The sequence below is a fragment of the Drosophila suzukii genome, chromosome 2L (genome assembly GCF_043229965.1).
Source record: "Drosophila suzukii chromosome 2L, CBGP_Dsuzu_IsoJpt1.0, whole genome shotgun sequence".
Classification (NCBI taxonomy): domain Eukaryota; kingdom Metazoa; phylum Arthropoda; class Insecta; order Diptera; family Drosophilidae; genus Drosophila; species Drosophila suzukii.
Window position 1 is genome coordinate 22257674 of NC_092080.1, and position 22367 is coordinate 22280040.

Sequence of the window (22367 nt, forward strand, 5' to 3'; positions counted from 1 at the left end):
TTTCTCTTTATCTCTGCATGTACCCGAATATTTATCTCTGTGTATATATCGAGTTTTACACCAAATCTTTAAGTCGCTGTAATATCCAAACGGCTACTAAGCCAGAGGAACGGCAAATGAAGTCTGACTCGTTTCGATGAGTACTTTCACATTTCGAAATCCAAATTGGGTTTGGACTTGGATGTCATATTTTAACCAACTCACCTTGAGCAGCCTGACCACGTCCGGTGGGAAGGCCGTGAGGGCCGAGCTGGAGACGCGGCGGTACATGCGGTCCACGAAGATGCCCGCCCGGATGGCGTGGGCCACCGAGCGGAACTTGGGCTTCTCGTCGCTCTTGCGCCGGCTGGTGGCCATTTGGCGGGTGAAGGTCGAGGCCAGCCACTCGCGCACCTCCGGAGGCACTGCATCCGGCTGCACCTCCGACAGCTCATCGTCCTCGTCCGCCAGGCGCCTGCATTCGGAGGGGATTGGGGTGGGTGGAGAAGAAGACCATTTATTAGTTCGATTGCGCATAATTGGCTTTTTCCGGGTTAATCAGTTACCAAAACAATACTCAATAAATGTACAAAATTAAACCGAATCTCATTTATTGGTTATCTGCTTTCGAGTTCGCAAAGCTAAAGTTAAATTGAACTCAAAACAAAGGCCAAGTCTAAAACAATATCAATTTAAAAAAGAAAGGCAAGTTTTCGTGTTGATTAAAATTTTGCACAGAAAAAGGAAAGTTTTTATTGTTCGGGGTAGAAAGAAAGTTTAGTTTTCGGATAAAAGTTTAATTAGTGAGCGAGGAAAATAAGTAGTTTTTGTTGGTTAAAGTAACATTTATAGATACAGATAGGTAGCTAGGTATGTTTGCATTAGCTAGTTAACATCTCAAAAAGTTTGGAGGCGGGTGGGTGTGGTTCTGTGTGTTTTTGGGGAGCAGAGTGAGTGTGCAAAAGTTGCTACTATGCAAAAAGCTGACAAAGGCGGGCAGAGTGCAGCATGCTTCGTGTGGCATGTGGGGCGGTTGGTGTTTCTGTGTGTGTCTTATGGGGTGGTCGAGGCGACTCAACGGATTTTCTTAATTGCATGCCAAGTATCTGTGCATATTATGTGCGACATCAAAACGAGAACAGGAACAGCAAGACTTCGTGCTAGGGCGACAAGTTTCACTTGCCAAAGTCGCCAACTTGTTTACAAAGGGAACCCAGTCTTCCTAATTGGCTCCCACACTCGCACACAGTTGCCTTCCCACTCACGGTTTGCAAAATCCCCAATAATTGGCCCATTAAAGTCCCTCCTTTTGTCAGAGATCGAATCAACGCATTTCCATGACAACAGTGCATTTCCCCTCCACCTTGACCCTTCTCAAATTTCTTATGATATATGCTTAAACACTACCCACAGTTGAACAATTGTTCAAGCAGAGATAATGGAATACCTTCGGCAATCGAAGGGATAAAACCTTTAGACATAAAATAATTACTTGTTTAAAGTCTAAATGCTTAAAAATTTTATTTAGCCCTTTTTAGGAATGATAGATATGAATGTTATTTTTAAATGTTTTCTGTACAAGTTAAAATATTAATTATATTGATTCATGCATTTATGTATGTATCAAGAAATACATAATGATGCATTTTAATATGTGAAAATTCACTTTAAGGAGCAGAGAATGCCAATTTTGATCAAGGTATAAAAACTTAGAAGAGCGCCACTAGTTTTTCGTTTTTACCATCAATGTTTTTAACACTTGTCACTTCCACAAAATATCAAATTTATACCCTTAAGAAATTATTTGGGAGGGTATACATTTTCTGAAATTATATCTTTTGGTACTGAAAGAGCAACTGGTGTTATATTATATCTTAGTTGAATTTAAAGGGAAATTCTGCAACAGCAATATTAAATTTCCATACCACCAAGTCGCAATATAACCCAATTAGTTTACAGCTAAAAATATTAGATGTCAAAAATTGAGAATATTAAATTTCTAATAAAACGTTAAACAAAGTTGACATTTTTCTTGGAAATTCATTTTCCTCTCATTACTTGGTATTTTCCTCTTAGCCACACAAATTTTTTCAAAGCACTTAAGCGCTCCTTAGAAACTGAAAGTCTCAGATAGAGAGAGATAGAGAAAGGCAGACATTGAAGGCGGGAGAAAGAGACAGGAGACTGTCTGAAGCGCTTTTGACTTAAGCAAATTAGCGGAAGATTCAATTATGGTTAATTAGACAAACTTCAGAGCTCAGTGAGTGTTCTCCGTCGCTTCCTCTTCCCACAACTAATCTATGGCGCCTGCACACGGTTTCTGGCGAAGATTGTCGAGTATCTCCCGGATTAGTGGGTCGCCATGAGGGGATTTCAGCCATTGCGGTGGGTTATGTGGAACCATTGCATTAACTCAGAACCAACGGATTGCCGGTGAGTCTAAGTGGGCGCCGTGTTTTCAAGAAGTAATTTATAGTTGGCGGATTAATTGAAGTACCTATTCAAATAACTAAGGTGATATTTACATTTACCCAAGCTGGTTCTCCTTCAGAGATTGAAAAGAGGTAAATAGATTAGAGCAAATATAAGAAAAAGGTGGATGATAAGTTATTTAAAGAACTATTAAGGAGCTAGATTTCGAAACATAGGTCACCTCTCTGTTCTTTGTGAATCATCTAGACATTGGATTATACACAAACACCTATTTCACACAATTGTTTCCTAAATTCATTATTAGATCTGTGCTTGCATAAATAATTTATTTTTTATATATTTGTTATATTAACTAACTATTAAGGAGCAGATGATAAAATCGATAGCTAGATTTCGAAGCTAAGGTCATGCAATTGCTCTCTATTCTGTGTGATTAATCTAAAATCTTCGTGTTGTTATAGCTAGACATAGGATTATACGCAAAAACCTATTTCAGACAATTGTTTCCTAAATTTATTATTAGATCTGTGCTATAATAAGTTATTGTTGTTGTTCATATTTTTCTTTACAAAGTTCGCTAAGACTTAAATGTTGAGAATACAAAGAAATTCTAATAAATAAATTAAGGTCACTAAAACACACCAAAAGTGCAGGACAAATATCTATTTATAGTTAATTTTCAGCTTTTAATTTAAAAGTTCTTATCAGCATCATTATACACCCACTAATAATTCACATTGCTGTCCCTAAGTAAATAAAATTTGTTATCACAAGTTGTAAAAAATTACAGTAGCACTAGAAATCTTTAATTTTTCTTGCACACATTTTGTAGCATTCCCTTTTTGGTATCCCCTTTTCCTGGTCCAATAATTTCCCTATGAAGTTTCCCAAAAAACAAATGGGTTCCCTCCTTCCCGACACTCTTCCTGCATAGCACTCCCTATAAACTGCGGCGACAGTCTGTCATGTGGATTTATTTTCTGTGCATTTCCTACCAAGTGCTGCGGTTGGGATGTTTATTTTCCAGCAAGATAATTCACTGAGCTTTGCATTGTTCTACTGGTCTTTTGGCCGTGTTGGTTTTTGGTTTTGCAGTAGAGTTATTCCGTATTTAATACCATTCGCTCAGCATGGCATGCTCCGCTTCAGAGACACAGAACATTGGGTTTTCGAGAGGTCACTCTTTGATCTCAGGGGATCGTATCGAACACTTAGAGTCTTTCGCACCTTTTCTTCTTCTCCTGCGTCTCCTGGGCGCGGTACTGAATTATGAACTGTATCAGCTCGACGGTGATGACGCTTTGACGGCTGCTTTCACGCCTCAGACGACTCATGGTGATGACGGTCAGCCGACTGGAGCGGCTCGCCGATGGCTCCTCGGATACTTCTGCTGGCCCAGATACAACACCCTCCTCCCTCGGACATGGAGTTCAGGTGGAGGTTGACTTTGTGGCAATGTCGTGCCCGCTTTTTGGCACTTGAAATTAATACATCACTCGGAGGAACACTTGTTTTATTTCGGGGCAGGGGTTCTCAATTTGGGGTCTTTACCACCCCACCACTTCACTTTCGTAATTAGCTGGCAAAACAAAATGCGCTTTTAATGACGGGACAACAACCAATATTTGTGCAGCACTTTTTTCCCAATTTTTTTTCGTTGGTCTGCGGTACGAAATTCTTTTTTGTCGCTCGACTTTTGTGTACTTGGCCGGTCGCGAGTTAAGTTTAAACTGAATTGCGGCGAGCGCCAGCGAAAAAAACCCGCTGACGGTTGGCGAAATTTGGCCAGAAGAAGCCATTCCAGCTCCACTTGCGTGCCTCCGGGAGCCCGGGAGTCCTGGCCCAGCAGGATTGCGTGTACACAGCCACGGACGGCACACGCCAACTGCAGGAGGAGGAACATTTAAGGCCGGCAGAAAATGGAAGACTTGGAGAAAACCGTGCTAGGTGGCCCATATCAATTATGTCAGCAGTAAGACATCGCCGAGTCATGCCAAGCCCAACACAGCACTATTATGTACCAAAGACCAGTCACTGGGAGAATCGGCTATATACTTTATTCCCTCTTTAAAGATTTTCAAAGTTTTAAGATTGCCCAAAAATTGTATCTTCTGTATAATGATTCTCTAGACCGGAAAAGACCGACCTTTAAAGAAAAGTTCCTTCTATTTTGTCAAGAAAAGTTCCTGTTGTCTTATTTATAACAAATCAAATAAATCTAGTTTTACTATAGGATCATAGTTTTGGAAAAAAAACACCATAGGTCTTGGAAAAATGTTGTTGGTAAAATATTTTATTCTGTTCTTGAATAAATCAGGACTTAGCCCAAGCCAATTTTAAGCTCATAATAACTTCCTCATTTTACCTAGAGTATTTTGTTAACAATTGGATGCTGTAGATTAACTAGTTAAGGGTCTGCAATGATTCATATAGTTGAGAAAGAGTTTTATAATAGTGCTTGAACATTTACTTTAGGAAGCTTAGATTGCTAATTTGTATAAATGGTTAGACGAGTATTTCTATTTTTGCTATTTTTTTGATTTCTTGCATTAATAAAAAGCAATATGAAGCATAAAGATAGCAGAAAAAGGGGTTTTTTAGTAAATTGAAAGGAACAAAACAAGCTTATAAAACCTAACGTTGGGTATGTTTATTTTCAACCTTTTGTAGTGAGATTTACAGCCAACCCTTAATTGAATTCTAAATATGGAGAGGAGTTCTAATGGTAGTTCGATTTTTAGCTATTGGTAAACCCTTAACTTCTTTCTTTTTTCGAGACTCCCTACACATTTTTCGCCTAGTGTATTTCCAAGCTGGATCTAGTCCACTCGTGCACACACAAACCTATATATTTTTACTATTTCCCGCAAAACAATTACACAAAATGCTAAAAGGCATCCACAAAACAATACCAACAAAGTATCCCGAAGAAGAACAGCTTTGGCTGTAATAACCAGCAGAAGCAAAGGGAATAACCGGAGCCTGATAAACACGGCAACGTCACGAATTCATTTAACCAGAATTCGTAGAAAGCAGCCAAGTATCTGTGACTGAAAGTAACTTCCTTTTGGGTCCTTGGCGTTGCCTTTTGTTTAATGACTTGCCGCGACCCCTTCTTTTTTTTCTGTGGGATTATTATGGGGATGGGTTTGGGAGTAGGCCGCCATAAAACCAGGTCCAAATTCGCCACCACTTTCCCAGTTCTCTTACCAATTGCATTTTCGATTCGTGCTCGCTCTTCTTTTCTTTTGATTCAATTTTCATTTCTCGAGCGTGCGGCAAATTGCGTGCTGCGCGTTTGCTAAAATAAATTGCATCAGTTATTGGCACATTTGCATGATTTCTCCATAAGCATTCCCATCAGTTTTCCTTGGGATATGCAGTTGGCCAGCACGCGAGCTTTAATCTTGGAAACATGGCTTAAAGTCTGCAACAGGTTGCAGCTGGAGTCGAATAAGTGCAGCGCGAAGTGCTCCGAAAATGCTTGTATAGTCATCCGTTTTAATAATTAATTGCACGGATTTTTTACAAGCATTGTTGGTGAAAGTGTAACTTAACAAATGCATCTTAACTATTTTGTGAAATGGTGAAAATACTTAAGCACTTTTGGGTTGAGAAGTATATAACAATAGTTACTTTTAAGTTGGTAAGGTTTAAAAAACCACCTTAGATGTTTCAATAGAAAATAAGTTCACTACTTTTACTACTTCTTAAATATTATGTAAAACTTCATTTTTAAGCGTACTTTGCAAGGCTATTAAACTTTCCTGGGTACAACTAAGAATTCAGTTGCGCAAACCTAAAACCTGAAAGTTTCTGGAAACTGTTCTTTAATGGTTTCGGGGCGTTGGTTGATTTTAGGGGTCATTTGATGACAGGAACTGGGGCCAAAATGATGCCACTATTGCGCCGTAAAGGAGCAATGATAATGAGTTTGCCTGAGACCCGGCTTTTACCCACCCACCCACATCCCCCAATTTTCCCGGGAAGCATGCTACTTAATAGTTATGCGTGCAATTTCCTGTACTTGTGCCTCGAGCGGTTTGTCGTTGCTCCCATGACGTTCTGTGCGGCATTTCTGGCTGTCATCGCCGTTGACGGCACACGGGAAATTGCTGGCAAATTGACAGCTTTGTTTTGTGCCAATGATTTTGTGTTGTCGGCGGCTTTTTGAAAACTCACCCACGAAATCGGCTCACATGTCCCATTACCCTCTCCCCCACCCACTTTCCAACAGTTATGGAATGGGGGGGAGATTGCACAAGGACGTTTGTATAACGTAGCACAAAAGCCAAGGGAAAAACCTGGGAAGAATACTGCGAGGGCTGCCTGAAGAGTTTATATTGCTAAAGACGGTTGGCTTGAAATTCTGCTTTCGAAGTATAAAAGCTAATGCTAATCCTAGGACAATCTTCATAAATAGTAATTATGGTGAAACGATAAAATGAATATTATTTATTTTGTTTTTAGGGTTTTTCCTGGGAACAATATTGCGAGGGTTGCTTGAAGAGTTTATATTACTAACGAAGGTTGGCTTGAAATTCTGCTTTTGAAGTAAAAGAGCTTTTGCTAGTCCGAGGACAATTCTTATAAGTAGTAGGTATGGTGAAAGGAAAAAATAAGTAATATTTTTTTTATGTCTGTATATCCAATATTTAGGGAAAAACCTGGAAAGAATACTGCGAGGGTTGCTTAAAGAATTTATATTATTAAAGGTTGGCTTGAAATTCTTCTATTGAATTAAATAACCAATGCTAGTCCGAGGATAATATTCATAAATATCATCCGATATTTATTAAACCTAATAAAATAGTTTCATAAAACAAACAAATTTGAATGAAAGGGTAAGTAAATTATAATTTACATGTTATTTTAATTATAATTTTAAAAGGATCAACATTTATTAGACGGCTATTATATTACTTTATAAGGTCAGAAATAAATTTATTTGAACGAAATTGCCCAAGATGGCTGTAGCTTTTTGTAGAACATGTACAGACCATATGAAATAATAAAGTCCTTGATAATTTTGATTGAATGATTTGATTTGACTTGAGAAAACCCTTGGTATACGAAAGAATGTTATATTTATAAACTTGTACAACCCTTACTAACTTATTTACCAACTTAACCCCAAAAACATCAATAACAACCCTCGCTTATCAAAGTACGCCAACGGCTTTGTGCGATTAAAGTGCGTATTCGCTTTGTATTACCAGAAAGGCGGAAGACAAGACAGGACGTAATAGCAGGACAACAGACCGGGCCGAAGGTCCTTTCATTTGATGCGACTATTTTGGATACATTTCCCAACTCCCTCGCCCATTCCCCAGCACTTCGGCCGGCCGATGTGGCAGAAATTGGCAGTTAACATCATTTGTTATTGATTTTCGCATTGGGTAATGGTAGTATCAGCTGGGCTCCTCAAGGTGGGGTCGATGGTGCTGGGTCCCGGGGTTATTTGTTTTTTTTGGGTCACTCCCATTGTACTCGCCGGAAGATGATTGATGAGACTCGACGACGTTTAGCCACTGTTTATATATGTACCTACTAAGAGTAACCTTCAACTTGGAACGCGGGGGATGGGTTTGGAGGACTGGTGACCCAATTTCCGTGCGGTCGATGGGGGTTTGCGTCTGACTCATTTGAATATTATCCGCAATTTTAATTGGTCTCTGCTGCAGGTATGAAAACTGCTGCTAACCCATTAATTATAGCGCACATACATCACTTAACGAGACCTGACAATCCGCCACTCGTCCAATCAGAGTTAATGACTATTAATGATACAGTTCCAATTACTTGCTTGCCACGCCCTCCCGCCGATGACGCCTCCTCTGCGGCATAATTGCGAAATTTCCCTTTAATTGTGATTTATTGAATAATTCGCATTTATTTTCAGGGTTCGAAACTTTTTTACATATTTTTCACTATTCTGTCCGATCAGCGCGATGTGTGCGGGGTCCGAAAACGAAAACACATTAAATTTATTTCCACCTTATCGGCATGAATGAAGCCGCAAAATGGCATTTAATTTGTGAATTTTTCAACAATAGATATCTGCGCCGTTGATTACGACATTCACATGCGCGCATACCCATGAGCAGTTTTATATCTACCTCAAATTTTACAGAATTTGTGATTCCTGCAGTTCTTTGTTTCAGCTTTTTGAAGTTTTATTATTATTTGTATTTATCATAATTAAACAAAGCAAAATTGCGTCAGCGACGGCGGCAATGATAAGATACTTTGGGTATTGTGGGTACTTTTATGGGTCTTCAGTGTAAGCATTTATGCAAATTGAATAGGAAACTTGAAATTCGCCAAACTACAAGTACAATACAACGACTGTTTTGTTTTTTGGAACTGGTTTATATATACCTATCTTTAAATTAAATGAAGTGGTAATCACATATTTGAAAAACATAATACTTTGGGGATTTCAGAAATTCGTAACTTTATGTATATTATTATTATATGGTTAAATTAAGTAAACAAACACGTAGTCGAAGGCCTCATAGCTAACACTACACCTCGACTGTTTTGTTTTTTGGAACTGGTTTATATATACCTATCTTTAAATTAAATGAAGTGGTAATCACATATTTGAAAACATAATACTTTGGGGATTTCAGAAATTCGTAACTTTATGTATATTATTATTATATGGTTAAATTAAGTAAACAAACACGTAGTCGAAGGCCTCATAGCTAACACTACACCTCCTATGTTAGTATTGGTTTTGTAAGCTTTACTATCATCTTAAATAAATAAATACAATATTTTATGTACTTATTTACAACTGGTTTGAATTAAATTTTCTGTATTATATTCTTATAAGAAAATAGCTTCCGTTCCTAAGAACATCCAACCTTATTATAATGAAAGTAAATTCCCCAGAGTTTTTCTTATTTCTTTTATTTTAGCAGGTCTTCAGATCGAAGTAATTTGTGGGCTTTTAGGGAAATCTTTAGTACGCGCGTCTTCCTTTTGACGATTTGTCTTCATAAATCGAAAGAGGGCTGTCGAAACGCCCCCCTTTTAAGAGCTTAAAACCAAAGCCGGGGATTTTCTTGGACTGATTTGGGGGCTTTTAGTGGGACAGTACCCCGCAGACCTTCCCTAACCAACCGGCTGACTTTCGAGCTTTGCCAAAACTGACGCGCTAAACTAATTTCGGTGTCGACGGCACATGTAAACCGAATTAAAGTGACGGCCTCTTGGAGGACGCACATCCTTACTTTCCTCACCAGCGGCGCTTGGCTTGATTAATTTTGGACCGACAAGTGCGAGACGCAAATCATCATCTGAGTGGGTTCGTGGTGACGGAGTGCAGAGTGCGGGTAATTGCGTATTTTGCGAGTGAACTCACAGAAAGACAGCAGAGGCAATCACACAAATGCACTCGGAGAAAGTAGGTATATGATGGGCTATTAATGGATTATTAAAAATGTAAAAGTTGGAGGAGAAAAAATTAACTGAAATATCAAATTTTTATAGTAACTAAAAACCCGCAGATGGTGCTAGTTTATATTTTTTTTGTCTATTCGTAGTTCTAGTTAAAATAACAAATTTATTGGTTTTTAATATTTGGAAAACATTTCAAAAACTGGTATTCTATAAATTGATGGATATAAATTTTGTTGTAAGATTTTTGGGTTATCTTATGATATTTAGTGGCCGTTCCAAAGAAGATGGTGCTCTGTAGTTTCAATTTTTTATCTCTCTGCCAAAATAACCTTAGAAATTTAGTTATTCATAAAATCTTGACCTAAAATAAATAAAATTTTTACAACAAGTTGTTTCAGATTTTTCTAAAGCATATAAATATTATTTTCATACCCTGTAAGCTTTATGCCTTTGTTGCTATATATTCTACCTATAAATTACACACGTTTTAAGCAAACTTCGTAATAATAGTGCATCAGCCATAAATATTTATTATGTGTCGATTTTTATGTGTAGTTACTATAAATGCTTAACAAATTTAAAATACTAGAGGCCTTTTGGAAGTGATATTTTTTCCAGTGCAAGCGACAACATCGAAACAGAACAGACGGCGTGATGTGGAGGAGATGCTGGGGGGACAAACCGCAGGCGGATGATGCGTCGTTTATTGGAGTTGACGCCGTATTCGCGCTCGTGGATGAGACTGTGGCGACGGGCGTAGCTGAGGACGTGCGTGGAACTGGTGGCCGAGGAGCGTGCCGAGTTGCATCTGGACAGACAAACAAGTACAAATGACAAACATAATGCAGGCGCCCAGGAGGAGCACGACTCCCCCGAACAATGGAAAGTCCCCGCTTCGGTTTTCGATTTAATTTATGGCCCCACCCGGTACTCCCTCGAAAAAAGGAGAACTAGAACAATGGCTCCGGATTAGCTTGACTCTGCGTGTCAAGGCTAAACCCTCGACGAGTTCTGGGAATCGCAATTCGACAACTTAATGCCAAAGGCAAGTCGATCCGAGGCATCTCCAGCTAATTAATCACAACCACCAAATGGAGTGGAACCGGGTGTTCGGAGATGAAAGGAGTGCGGTCAACGAACGGCGGACAAAGAAGATGCAAACCCAATCAACCGAGAACGATGTGAGCAAAAATATATGCTCGCAAACCTGACAACTTTGAGATACCCTATTATCTTAACATTCCACAGTAACAAATTAAACTTAAAATATAAATATACAAATTCCTTTTCCTTAAAAAAGGGTATTGTCTATGTAGCTTAAATATCTATCCCTTCCTATACCGAAGAAAGAGATGACTTTGCTTAAGACACAACTAAAAATATGTTGTTATAAATATAAGACTGTTTTATCTTGAATAAAAATAAAGAGTTCTCACCTACTTAGCTTAAATATCTACGATTTTTGTACCCACAAAGTTGCCTCTATTTTCATCCAATGACTAGAAAAGAATGTACAGAAAGTGTAGGTAAAATAAGCGAGGCCCAACTATTTTCGCACTAAAAGAAAACACACTGAAACCTTTTTCATAAATTCCTCTTCACGTTTATGACGCAGGAATAGTTTAGGATAGCGGACTCCAAATGGAACCCCATCAAAGTTCCCATCATAATAGAACAAGCTATTTTCATAAATTTCCATTACCTACACCCGAAAAAGCCATGATAGAAATGGCCGCACTTTCATCAGACGAAAGCGTTCAATAAAAACCGAGCGAGGGTATGGCAAATCATTGTGGGACTTTGTCCGCTTAATCAGTCTGCTGGGAGCTGTTATGGTTGCCTGGAATTGCTGTCCGCCGCTTGGTTACTCACTCGCTCATCCCGATTCCGCACTCCCGTTGGCAGTTTCAATTTCGTCGCGTTTATCCCCCACATTCCCGGGCAACAGCAGCAGATTGGAGCTCCCTGCCAGTGCAGCAATGCATATAAATGACGTAGCAATTGAAAGCCATTTGTTATGCGAAGCTTTGCTTTGTTCCACAATTAGAATTGCCAACTGGGGACACTCAGCCAAGTTGAAGACGTTTACACAGCTTAAAGAGCAGCAGTTCGGATTCTATTCAAGTAGGTAATACATCTTTAGGGTAGCATATTCGGAATTAGATCAGCTCATTTGCTTTATTTTGAATAAATTAAGGAAACAGTAAGCAAACAGAACTCAAATCGGTTAAACAACTATTATTCTGACACATTTCAAGTAAATTAAACTCTTTTACATAATTATAATTGGCTCGACAACCATTCATTGGATTTATTAGGAATTGTTTGAGGCATACTGACAGTTCTAACTTAATGTTAACCAACTAGGAACTAATTTAGGGAAATGTAAAAAGATTTGGCCACGTGAGATTTGGTGTGTGGTTGCGCTTTGAAGTGCCATCAGATGGCAGCCGCCTGTCTTCGATTCCAGCGCCACACGGTGGCGTCGTCGCAGACGTAAACCAGGACGCTGGCGTCCCGGGAGAAGGCGATCTGTCGCACGGTGGCCACGCTGCGTGGGTTGTGCAGGGTGGTCATGTGGGCGCCCTCCGGATCACTGGGATCCAGCTCCCACACATACACCTTGCCCTGCTGGTTGCCCAGGGCAATCACCTTCTGCCAGGGATTGAAACCGAATCGCACGAACCAGATCTCACATTCGTCGTACTCGAATTCCGCAATGATGGTGCAGGAAGAGTCGCTCGGCTTCACCTGCTCGAAGCTCTGGTGAAGCTGTCCTGGCTTCCAGCACACGATGGCATTCTCGCAGGACTTGGAGAGCACAAAGTTGCCAAACCACTGCACACAGTCCACATAGTTCCTGTGTATATCCCGCGTTGAGAAGTCGGGAAAGTGTTTGGTAACCGTGGGAAAAGGCAGCGTGGATTTCTCCTGGCTGAAAGTATTCGATAGTTCGATCTTGTGATGGAATTCAGGCGTATTCAGACACCACAATTTCAGCGAGTGATCCATGCCGCTGGACACGATGCGATCTCCACGCATATTGAAGTCTATGGATAGCACCTCGTCGCGATGTCCTTCCACTCCGCCCAGGATGGCAATGCACACGTGACTCTGGATATTCCACAACCTTATCGCATGATCTTTGCTGCCCGAAAGTAGGAGCTGCAGCTTGTGTGGGTGGAACTTCAGCTCGTTGATGGCCTGTCCATGTCCAATGTAGTTGCCCACCGCCTCGTTTTGCTCGACGTCGATAACTCGAATGACACCGCGGTATCCTGCAGCGGCTAAGAGTGGGGCAGAGGTCTTCAGGTCATACGACCAGGCGCAGGTGTAAAATACCTCATCGGGCTGGGGAGCAATTCAAAAGTTTTCAATATTTTCTGCGATTTTCGACTCATTTTCCTGACCTACGATTTCGTACGATCTAAGATTACAAAGGGTAAAATGCTATACCTAATCTACAATAAAAGACTATCAGCAGCTTTGGATTTGAACAAATATTTAACCATTGGAATAACGATGGAATATCATCGATTTTCTAAGGAGAAGCAAATTTGACTGGTATTTGATCTTAACACCCTATTTTCAGAGTTTAAAACTTTAGATGAGTTAAGCCACCGTTAAATAATATCGATGTTGGTAATATGCTTCATCTGACTGCATTAAACATAACATGTTTATATTTTTAGAGACTACTTCGAAGTCTGGACTGCTCTAAAATAGGGTTATAGCTAAGAAAAGGGAGATTCTATCAAGTAAATGCTTATATCAAAATGTTACCCTTAATTCCATATTTTCCTCAAATTCCTATTCTATTACTTGTGCTTACATTATGACTATTAACATACCCTAACTATATAACCAACTTACTGATCCCACCCTGACGCGGAGATTCCAACTTGGACTTATAACAGGCAAATTGGATTTCATTTCCAAACAGTTTTTAGATTTTGTCAACACAATGCAAGTATAAGAAGTTTCCAACTATAAAACACTGAGAATTAAGCTTTAGAAAACGAGGCTATATCTAGGGAATTTTCATCCGGATCTGCTTGGCAGTGGAGAAGCTGTCTTCCGGCTTGCAGGATCACTCGTAGACGATCAAATGCCATTTAAATTGCAAGGGTTTCTTATTTCTCCTAGCAGGTTTTCTTGTATTTAAGATTACGACGTGAGCATTAAAAGCCCCTAACACTAATTAACCGATACGTTAGGTCTTGAAAATGAGTAGATATCTACGGAACTCACATCCGGATCTGCGTAGCAGTGAAGCAGCTGCATCCCGCCCTGCCGGGGGCACTCGTAGACCGTGACCCGGTTGCTGCCCGCGGTGGCGAAGACCTGGGGCTCCTCCTTGCCGAGCAGCGTGTTGAAGGCCACGCCGAAGATGTTGGCTCCGTGGTTCTCTTTCACGTGGGTGCTTTTGGGGGCGGGGAGTGGTGGAAAGGGGAATCAGCTCAGAATCAGATGCCAGCTCGATAGTTAATTGCTTTTCCTTACTCGTATTTGTAGGCCGCGCGGCTCTTTGGCTTCGACTTGGTGCTCCGGCGTCCGCGGCGCTTGCTCCTCGTGCTGGACGACGGCGACTTGCTCCGCGAGGTGGTGCTGTTGGTCGTATAACTGGCCGACTCATCCTGCCGACGCAGGGCCCAAAAAAGATCCATTAATTCCCATCTCGCACATCCATTTATCATTCGCTACTCACGCCACATGATTCCTCCGACTCCTCGGCCTCGTTGCCGTTCTTCACTTTATCACTGCTCATTTCGAACGCGCGGCACGTTTTCCCGGTTAACTGAACCCCAAAATATGCCCCCGATTGCAATAAACTATTAGTTTACGCCTCTAAAAATGTTTAAATTGTGAGGGAAGTAAAATGTTTTTTTTTGGCGGCAATAGTGTGACCCCAGCCACAGATCGCGAAAAATACCGAGCTATTTTGGCGAGGACGGTCTTACCATTGCGAGGAGTGGCCACCTGGTCACGATCAGCTGGCCAGTGTTGGACAACCATTAATCGATAAGGCGATAACTTAGAGACTTGGGCGCCACTTTTAAAGTTTTAAATGACAAAACACATGCGCAAGCTAGATTTATTAGTAAACAAACATAGGACAAGTAACATGCCATGGTTTCATGTGTGGTATACTGACTATGTATGTACAAAATTACACTGGTCGACGAAAATAAGTGTTTTAAATTGCGACATGTGTACAGAAACTGGAAGTTATTGTTTAGTTAACATTTTTTAAGTTTGTTTCGGAATTAACCATATATTACAAACATTGTATACAACAATTTTAAGTGCGACGTCCAACTGAAAAACAAAAATGACTTTATTTATTTTAATATTTCTTTAAGACATGGTAAGCCTAGGAATACTTTAATGAAATTTAAATTGACAGAAAAATTCGAAACCTCCAGTTTCTGCGTCTGTAAAAACAAACTACGTTTGCGAACACAATTACATTAATCTGTGATCCAACGCAGTTTTTTTTTGTAATTTGTAAAATGTTTTTTACAAAAGTCGCGGCAAGGAACATTTACAATCACGCAGAGCGCGGGTGGGGGACAAAACAAGTGTCTTCTTTTTTTTCTTATGAGTCTAGGATAAATAGTTATTTACAACAGAAGCGAGCAAAAGATTGGGGTAGGGGACAGAGGCTAGACAGAAGATTACAGCAGTGGAAATCGCAGACAGAGGTCAGCAGACAGATAGATTGGAGTTGGAAGGAGGAGAGATAGATAGACAGAGTTGTTAGATAGAGTAGTTCATTCTGGAGCGTGCTGCTGTTGTTGTTGGTAGTTAACGCAAACGTCAAACGAAAAAGAAGGCAAATCGAACGAACTGAAGAGGCGTAACGGATAATCGGTTAGCTTAGAAATGAAGTTTCAAGTACGTTTTGTTCGTCGACATGGACCTGGCCCAGGTGGGTGTCCTGAGGCGCCGTTGCCGGTGCACGGTCGCTGGGTTACTGCAGCTGCCACTGCTGCCGCCGCTGGCCCCTGAACCCTCCGCCGCCGCCTTGGCACTCGGTTCCGTGGTCGGTGGTGCTCCCTGGTCGCCTGGCTCCTTCGAAGGACCCTCCTCCATCACCGATTCCCTTACGGTCTCGAGGGCGGGCTGGAGTTTGGGAGCAGGTGGGGTGGGGGAACTGGTTTCTGGCGAGGATGGGGGCCCAGTGGGTCCGCTGTGGGTCTGCGGCGCCAGGGAGACGCCCTTGGTGCGACCCGCTATGCTGTCCTGGTTGTCACCCGCCGGCGGGGCCCCACCACCGCCTGCTCCCCCCGGAGCCACCTCCTGCAGGCTGCAGCTGCTGTTCGAGTTGTTGTTGTCCACCTGCTGCTGCCGGTCATCTCGTCCGTGGCTGTGGCGACTGCAGCTCAGGTTCTTGCAGTTCCCGTTGCAGCCCTCTCTGCGGGTTTGGGCGCCATTTTCGAGTCCAAGGCAGGCGGTCAAGTGTTTTTTCGGCGACCAGCAGTTGGCAGTGAGTAACAGCGAACCGGTGCAATGGGCAATTGTTAGATTACGAGACACCACGTTGATTTCATGTTGCATTGCATTCGGTTTGTTTGTGTAAGTTTTCATTAAGTTTTCATGTTTTTCATTTTAGATAAATAGTTTTGGCAATAGAAAGAAAGAATATATAAATAGAACATCAGTTGAGAGATTGTGGTAAAGCTTTAGGGTTTAGTAGGGGTAGGGGATCGGACTTTTCCCACGAAGAAGGCCTCACCAGCAACAAATATCTGTAAGTTAGCTCTTAAAATTCGCCCTAAAGGAATGTTGAACTATCTTTTGAAATAACACAAAAGTGAAAAAAAATATATTTGAAATAAAAATATTTTAATATTGTAATATACATAGTTTGTAACTTTTTGCCTTAATTTGATTTAACCATGAAAGTAAAATATTTCATAGCTCAAGGAATTCAATTTGTCCCTTTAGGGCGAGGTTTTAAAACGCATCAATTCCACAACAATATACAAAGCTAGCCTTAATGGCAAGCAAGGTTAACTCTGAAACTGTGAGTTTTTGACAAAACAAGGAATAAAATAAGTGGGGCAAATAGGGAAAGCCACTTTCAATCCAACCACACTTGGCTATGTAAATCGAAGAATCGTGTCATGAGTGGGTTCGGTAGGTAGGAAAACTTTAATAATTCATGTGGCCTGGCACCTGAATACAATGGATTCCATACACAGTCCATACATATGCAGATGACATTCGGGAGTGGTTCGGTGGGGGATTTAATTGAAAGTGTGGTAAATAATAAAAATGCACTGATGCATTGGGCTCGTATTGGTGGAGGGTTCCCTTCTGCGGCTGGAAAGCGAACCGAAATCGGGCTGCGAAGTGCAAAGCTTACCGGAATACATTTTAAATATTTTCAAAATAAAACAAAAAATGTTTACCGAAATAAGTAGAGTAATTAGTTTCGCTCATTTACCTCTTGACTTCGATTAAAAAATATATTTTTAAACATAAAAAGAAAATCCTATCAAACGGCTTTGCCCGACCATCCTTAAAATGCAACCCTTCAAAATTATTTATCGCTTTCTGCACATCACTAGGAGTTGAAGTTATATAGCGAATAGCTTTTCAGAGGCGAAGTTATAGCAGAAGAGTAGGAATACGGGTTAGATTCAGAGGGAGCACACAGAGAATTCGGTCTGGCGAACTGAGTAGAAATAATGCAGATACACCGAGAGAAATGACGAGCACAAAAGTAAGACACTGAGAATTGATGGCAGACAGGTGAGTTAAAGTTCTTCAATAAAATACGGTGCTGCGAATCGTTAGGGGACGGTGTTTTGGGGTCTTAACCTTAACTTAGTAATTCTCAAGAGCCGAAGAATACAGTACACAGTTATACGTTACGTAAGGCTAGGCTAGGGCTAAGAAATACTCGATCTCTGCAAACGTTATATGGTATGATGTTTAATGAGAGATAGAAGACAGAATAGATACGATTGATAATGGTGATGGACTAGTTTCTTTTTTACTGTTAGAGCAAGGCATAGAATAGATTTCGATTCTCGAAATACATGAACTGAAGAGAGCACTACAAAGAATGAGGTTAGAAATAGTCGGTAACAGAGTTAGAAAGAAGTTGGAAGAAGAAAGTTGTGAGAAAGGTGAATAATAGTGGTTACTGTGGGTTTCAGGTTTGATGTGGGCGCGAGTTCGGGTATGGTTTTATTATAGACGAGATGTTAGAGTTAAAAATCAACAGAGTTAACGACAAAACCAAAGCGACAAGTTTGACTCGATGGGAACACTTACTCTTCGCTCTCAACGGATGAGGACGCAATCTGCCCCAACTTTGTTTTACCTGTTGTGGGGCTTCTGCTCAATAACACAGACACACACACAGAGTAACAGTAACAGAACGGATATAAAAAGAAAAATATTCAGATATATGTATACATTCGGTTGGTATAAGGGTCCTCAATTAGGCTTTAAAGGTCGTTATCTCTTTAAATAGCGAAGTTAGATGATATGATGGGTAAATGGAAGCTTGCCTTGGGTGCAAATCCGAAATTTTGAAACTACGCAGCGTTAGTCGGATGGATCCTACTCCTAAAATGGGTTACAAAGCCTAAACCAATTCGATGGGAGCCCCAAGGAAGCACAAGCTGAAGCAGAGTTGTCCAAGGACCGGTTCGTCTCGACTCGCTATCCTCTTGGTTAGGTTAGCTCGCCAAGAAGCTTGCAAAATTTTCTATTTTTTGGGGCTGTCTTATGGTAAAAGATCACTTCTACCTTCACCTACCTTGATTCGTCAATGAAGACGGCTTCGAGTACACGAGCCGCATAATGTAGATTGCGCTGCATATCCTCGTAGGCAACGGTCTCATGGTCCATGCGACGGAGCAGACTGCGTATTCTGTGGAGTTTTAAACACATTTTAGTACAATATTTGAGCAGTTTCATGCTAAGTAAAAGGCATATAACTTTAAGTAACATATATGCTAGCATTGCCAAGTTCTTATACCCTTTACTTTGGAAAGTTTGAAAAAGTAAGAAAAAAGCGTTTCCAATCTTTCAACGGACATATATTCTTGATCCGGAGTACTAGCCTGTCCGGAAGCAATTAGTTTCCGCAGCGATTCACTACCGTTTGAAGATTTTCTTACAGTGTAAAATTATACTGATCTTAAGTGTCAACACCTTTCTACATGCTTGGGACCGTACAGATTTGAAAACTAAAATTTTTCATGGTCAGTCTAATACTAAAGGCATGCATTGCCTTGCTCAAGTAACAAAATTATGATTTATCGCTTTAAATACAAATTATTTCCTGGTGCATATATAAAGCTCCAGTCCCATCTGACTAGTTTAAAACTTACACCATGAATTGGACAATTTTGATCGCCCTCTGTTTAATGGCTCCTTTGGCCATGTCAGTGGCCTTTACACCTATGCCCTGCATCTGTTATCTCAGACTTGAACCGCTCTGCGGATCGGATAACATTACCTACCCCAACGAATGCGCCCTAAACTGTGCAGCATTAACTAAACCAGTTAAAGTGGTTAAAAAAGGACCTTGCTAACTCTCGGAAGTAATAATAGAAACTATATATGTAAATGAAAAAAATTAAGTCGAAATAAAATTACTCAATTCTCTACATTTCAGCAACATTGTTTTGAGATATAAAGAATTAGATTCGCAGAATTTAAAGTAAAAATTGCTCAATTCACTAAATTTGAGCAACAGGTTGTACAAGTTACTCGTAGAGTAAGACGGTATGTGACAGGTAGAAGGAAGCGTTTTCGACTCCATACGTATACATATTCTTGATCAGGATCACTAGCCGAGTCTATCAAGCCATTTCAGTTTGTCCGTCTGTCCGTATGAACGCTATGATGTCAGAATCTTTAAAAGCTGCAATACTAGGGTTAGGCGTGCGCAGCGCACAAACAGCCAAAAAGTTTGCCACGCCCACTCTAACGGCCATATTGTCTGCCGCCCACATACCCATATATTGAGATCGCGATTACAATATCGCTTTGCTGCTTGCATATCTCCATTTCCCTTTGGTCCTTTGAGCTAAGTAACGGGTATTTGATAGTCGAGGTACTCGACTATAGCGTTCTTCCTTGTTTTGAGTTTATTAGCCAAAATCTGCCTAACATAAAAATTTTTGAAGATTTTGTTTCAGTGTAAAATTATATTGGTTTTATATGTCAATAACTTAAAAGTAATAATAATTTAAAAATATCAACTCGCTGTGACTAGCGAGATAATTATAAGTGTGCACTTGTAGCGCTGGGATATAAATAAATAAATATATACCTTTCTATATGCTTGGTGCCGTACTGATTTGAAAACTGCAATTCTTCATGGTCAGTCTAATACTAAAGCCATGCATTGCCTTGCTCAAGTAATAAAATTATGATTTATCGCTTTAAATATAAATTATTTCCTGGTGCATATATAAGGCTCCAGTCCCATCTGACTAGTTTAAAACTTATACCATGAATTGGACAATTTTGATCGCTCTCTGTTTAATGGCTCCTTTGGCCATGTCAGTGGCCATAGCACCTATGCCCTGCATGTGTTATGCAAAACTTGAACAGGTCTGCGGATCGGATAACATTACCTACCCCAACGATTGCGCCCTAAACTGTGCAGCATTAACTCATCCAGTTAAAGTGGTTAAGGATGGACCTTGCTAACTCTCGGAAGTAAAAATGGAAACATTATATGTAAATGAAAAAAATTAAGTCGAAATAAAATTACTCAATTCTCTACATTTCAGCAACCTTGTTTTGAGATATAAAGAATTAGAATCGCAGAATTTAACGTAAAAATTGCTCAATTCACTACATTTGAGCAACAGGTTGTACCAGTTACTCGTAGAGTAAGACGGTAGACTAGATTCGTTGAAAAGTATGTGACGTAGAAGGAAGCGTTTTCGACCCCATAAAGTATATATATTCTTGATCAGGATCACTAGCCGAGTCGATCTAGCCATGTCCGTCTGCCTGACTGTCCGTCTGTCTGGATGAACGCTGAGATCTCGGGAACTATAAGAACTAGGCTATTGAGACTTGGAGTGCAGATTCCTGAGCTTCTTACGCAGCGCAAGTTTGTTTCAGCAGAGTGCCACGCCCACTCTTACGCCCACAAACCGCCCAAAATTGTGGCTCCACAGTTTTGAAGCTAGAATAAAAATTTTAACTGAAATGTATTGTTCTCATCAATACCTATCGATTAACCCGAAAAAAGTTCGCCACGCCCACTTTAACGCCCACAAACCGCCCAAACCTGTGACTCCCACAATTTTCATGCTAGATAACAAATTTTAACTGAAATGTATTGGTCTCGTCAATACCTATCGATTGATCCAAAAAAAATTTGCCACGCCCACTCTAACACCCATAACACTTAAATCTGTCTACCGTCGGTAGGTTTTGAGTTATAAAGAATTAGAGTCGCAAAATTAATCCACAGGAGTTTAGATAAACTCCAAACCTCTAGAGTTATGGGTTTTGGGAGTATTCTTAATCAGAAATACTAGCAAAGCCTTTCTAGCCTTGTCCATCTGTTCAAAAGCTATTTGTTTTAGCCAAAATCTGCCTAACGTAAAAATTTTGAAGATTTTGTTTCAGTGTAAAATTATATTGGTTTTATATGTCAATAATTTAAAAGTAATAATAATTTAAAAATATGAACTCAATGTGACTAGCGCGATAATTATAAGTGTGCACTTGTAGCGTTGAGATATAAATAAATAAATATATACCTTTCTATATGGTTGGTGCCGTAAGGATTTTAAAACTGCAATTCTTCATGGTCAGTCTAATACTGAAACCATGCATTGCCTTGCTCAAGTAATAAAATTATGATTTATCGCTTTAAATAGAAATTATTTCCTGGTGCATATATAAAGCTCCAGTCCCATCTGACTAGTTCAAAACTTATACCATGAATTGGACAATTTTGATCGCCGTCTGTCTGATGGCTCCTGTGGCCATGTCAATGACGATTCCTCCGGGCTGCAGGTGCGCACTTCCGATCTGCAAACCGGTTGACAAATACTCCCATTGCCCGTTGAAAGGACGATAGGAGTTTGCTAACTCTCGGAAGAAAACATAGAATCAATATATGAAATTAATAGTCGAAATACAATTACTCATTCACTACATTTCAGCAACATAGTTTTGAGTTGTAAGAATTACATTCGCAGAATTTAACTGTCTCATACAACCAAATTTAGAGTAAACGAAGTCCGTCTTCATATGCACATTCCTGCAGTTCCGGAAGTCCTTTGACACCCTCGATTGAGGCAATGCACTCAAAACTTAACAAGTTTGTTTAAATACTTTATTGCGCATATGAATTATTTTGAGCACTTCCCTTATGATTTTGTATTCAAGAACTTAATCTACCATTTTAATGGTATAAAATAACCAGTGTTACAAAACACAACATACCATTTAAGTCGTTTACGAATTAGAAATTTAAATTTATCGCTTTAAATATATAGCCCTTCCTGGTGGAAATAGAAATGAGTGTCGGTCGATTGTGATAG

General features: G+C 40.2%; 2 protein-coding genes across 11 annotated transcripts in view; both read right to left on the reverse strand.

The window, feature by feature from the left end:
* Pde1c (Phosphodiesterase 1c) overlaps positions 1 to 22367 on the reverse strand; it is a 117599-nt gene that overhangs the window by 5545 nt on the left and 89687 nt on the right. For 4 of the 10 annotated variants that reach the window (XR_010654835.2, XM_065867965.2, XM_017076593.4 and 1 more), the window contains 4 exons: positions 18602 to 18715; positions 18112 to 18174; positions 15725 to 16240; positions 205 to 454 (listed from right to left, as the gene is read on the reverse strand). Coding sequence is in view for 9 of the 10 variants with exons in the window: in XM_065867965.2 (XP_065724037.2) it covers positions 205 to 454; positions 15725 to 16240; positions 18112 to 18174; positions 18602 to 18715 (943 nt within the window). In the remaining variant the exon portion in view is untranslated. Of the gene's footprint in view, positions 1 to 204; positions 455 to 10504; positions 10631 to 15724; positions 16241 to 18111; positions 18175 to 18601; positions 18716 to 22367 lie in introns of all 10 variants that reach the window. The other 6 variants (XM_017076532.4, XM_036813062.3, XM_017076566.4 and 3 more) reach the window with 4 other exon arrangements.
* On the reverse strand, positions 12103 to 14755 carry esc (extra sexcombs). The gene is made up of 4 exons (XM_017076643.4): positions 14531 to 14755; positions 14326 to 14459; positions 14074 to 14245; positions 12103 to 13173 (listed from the first exon to the last, which is right to left on the reverse strand). Exons 1-4 carry the CDS (start codon positions 14588 to 14590, stop codon positions 12262 to 12264), a joined length of 1278 nt encoding a protein of 425 aa, XP_016932132.1. The 5' UTR covers positions 14591 to 14755; the 3' UTR covers positions 12103 to 12261.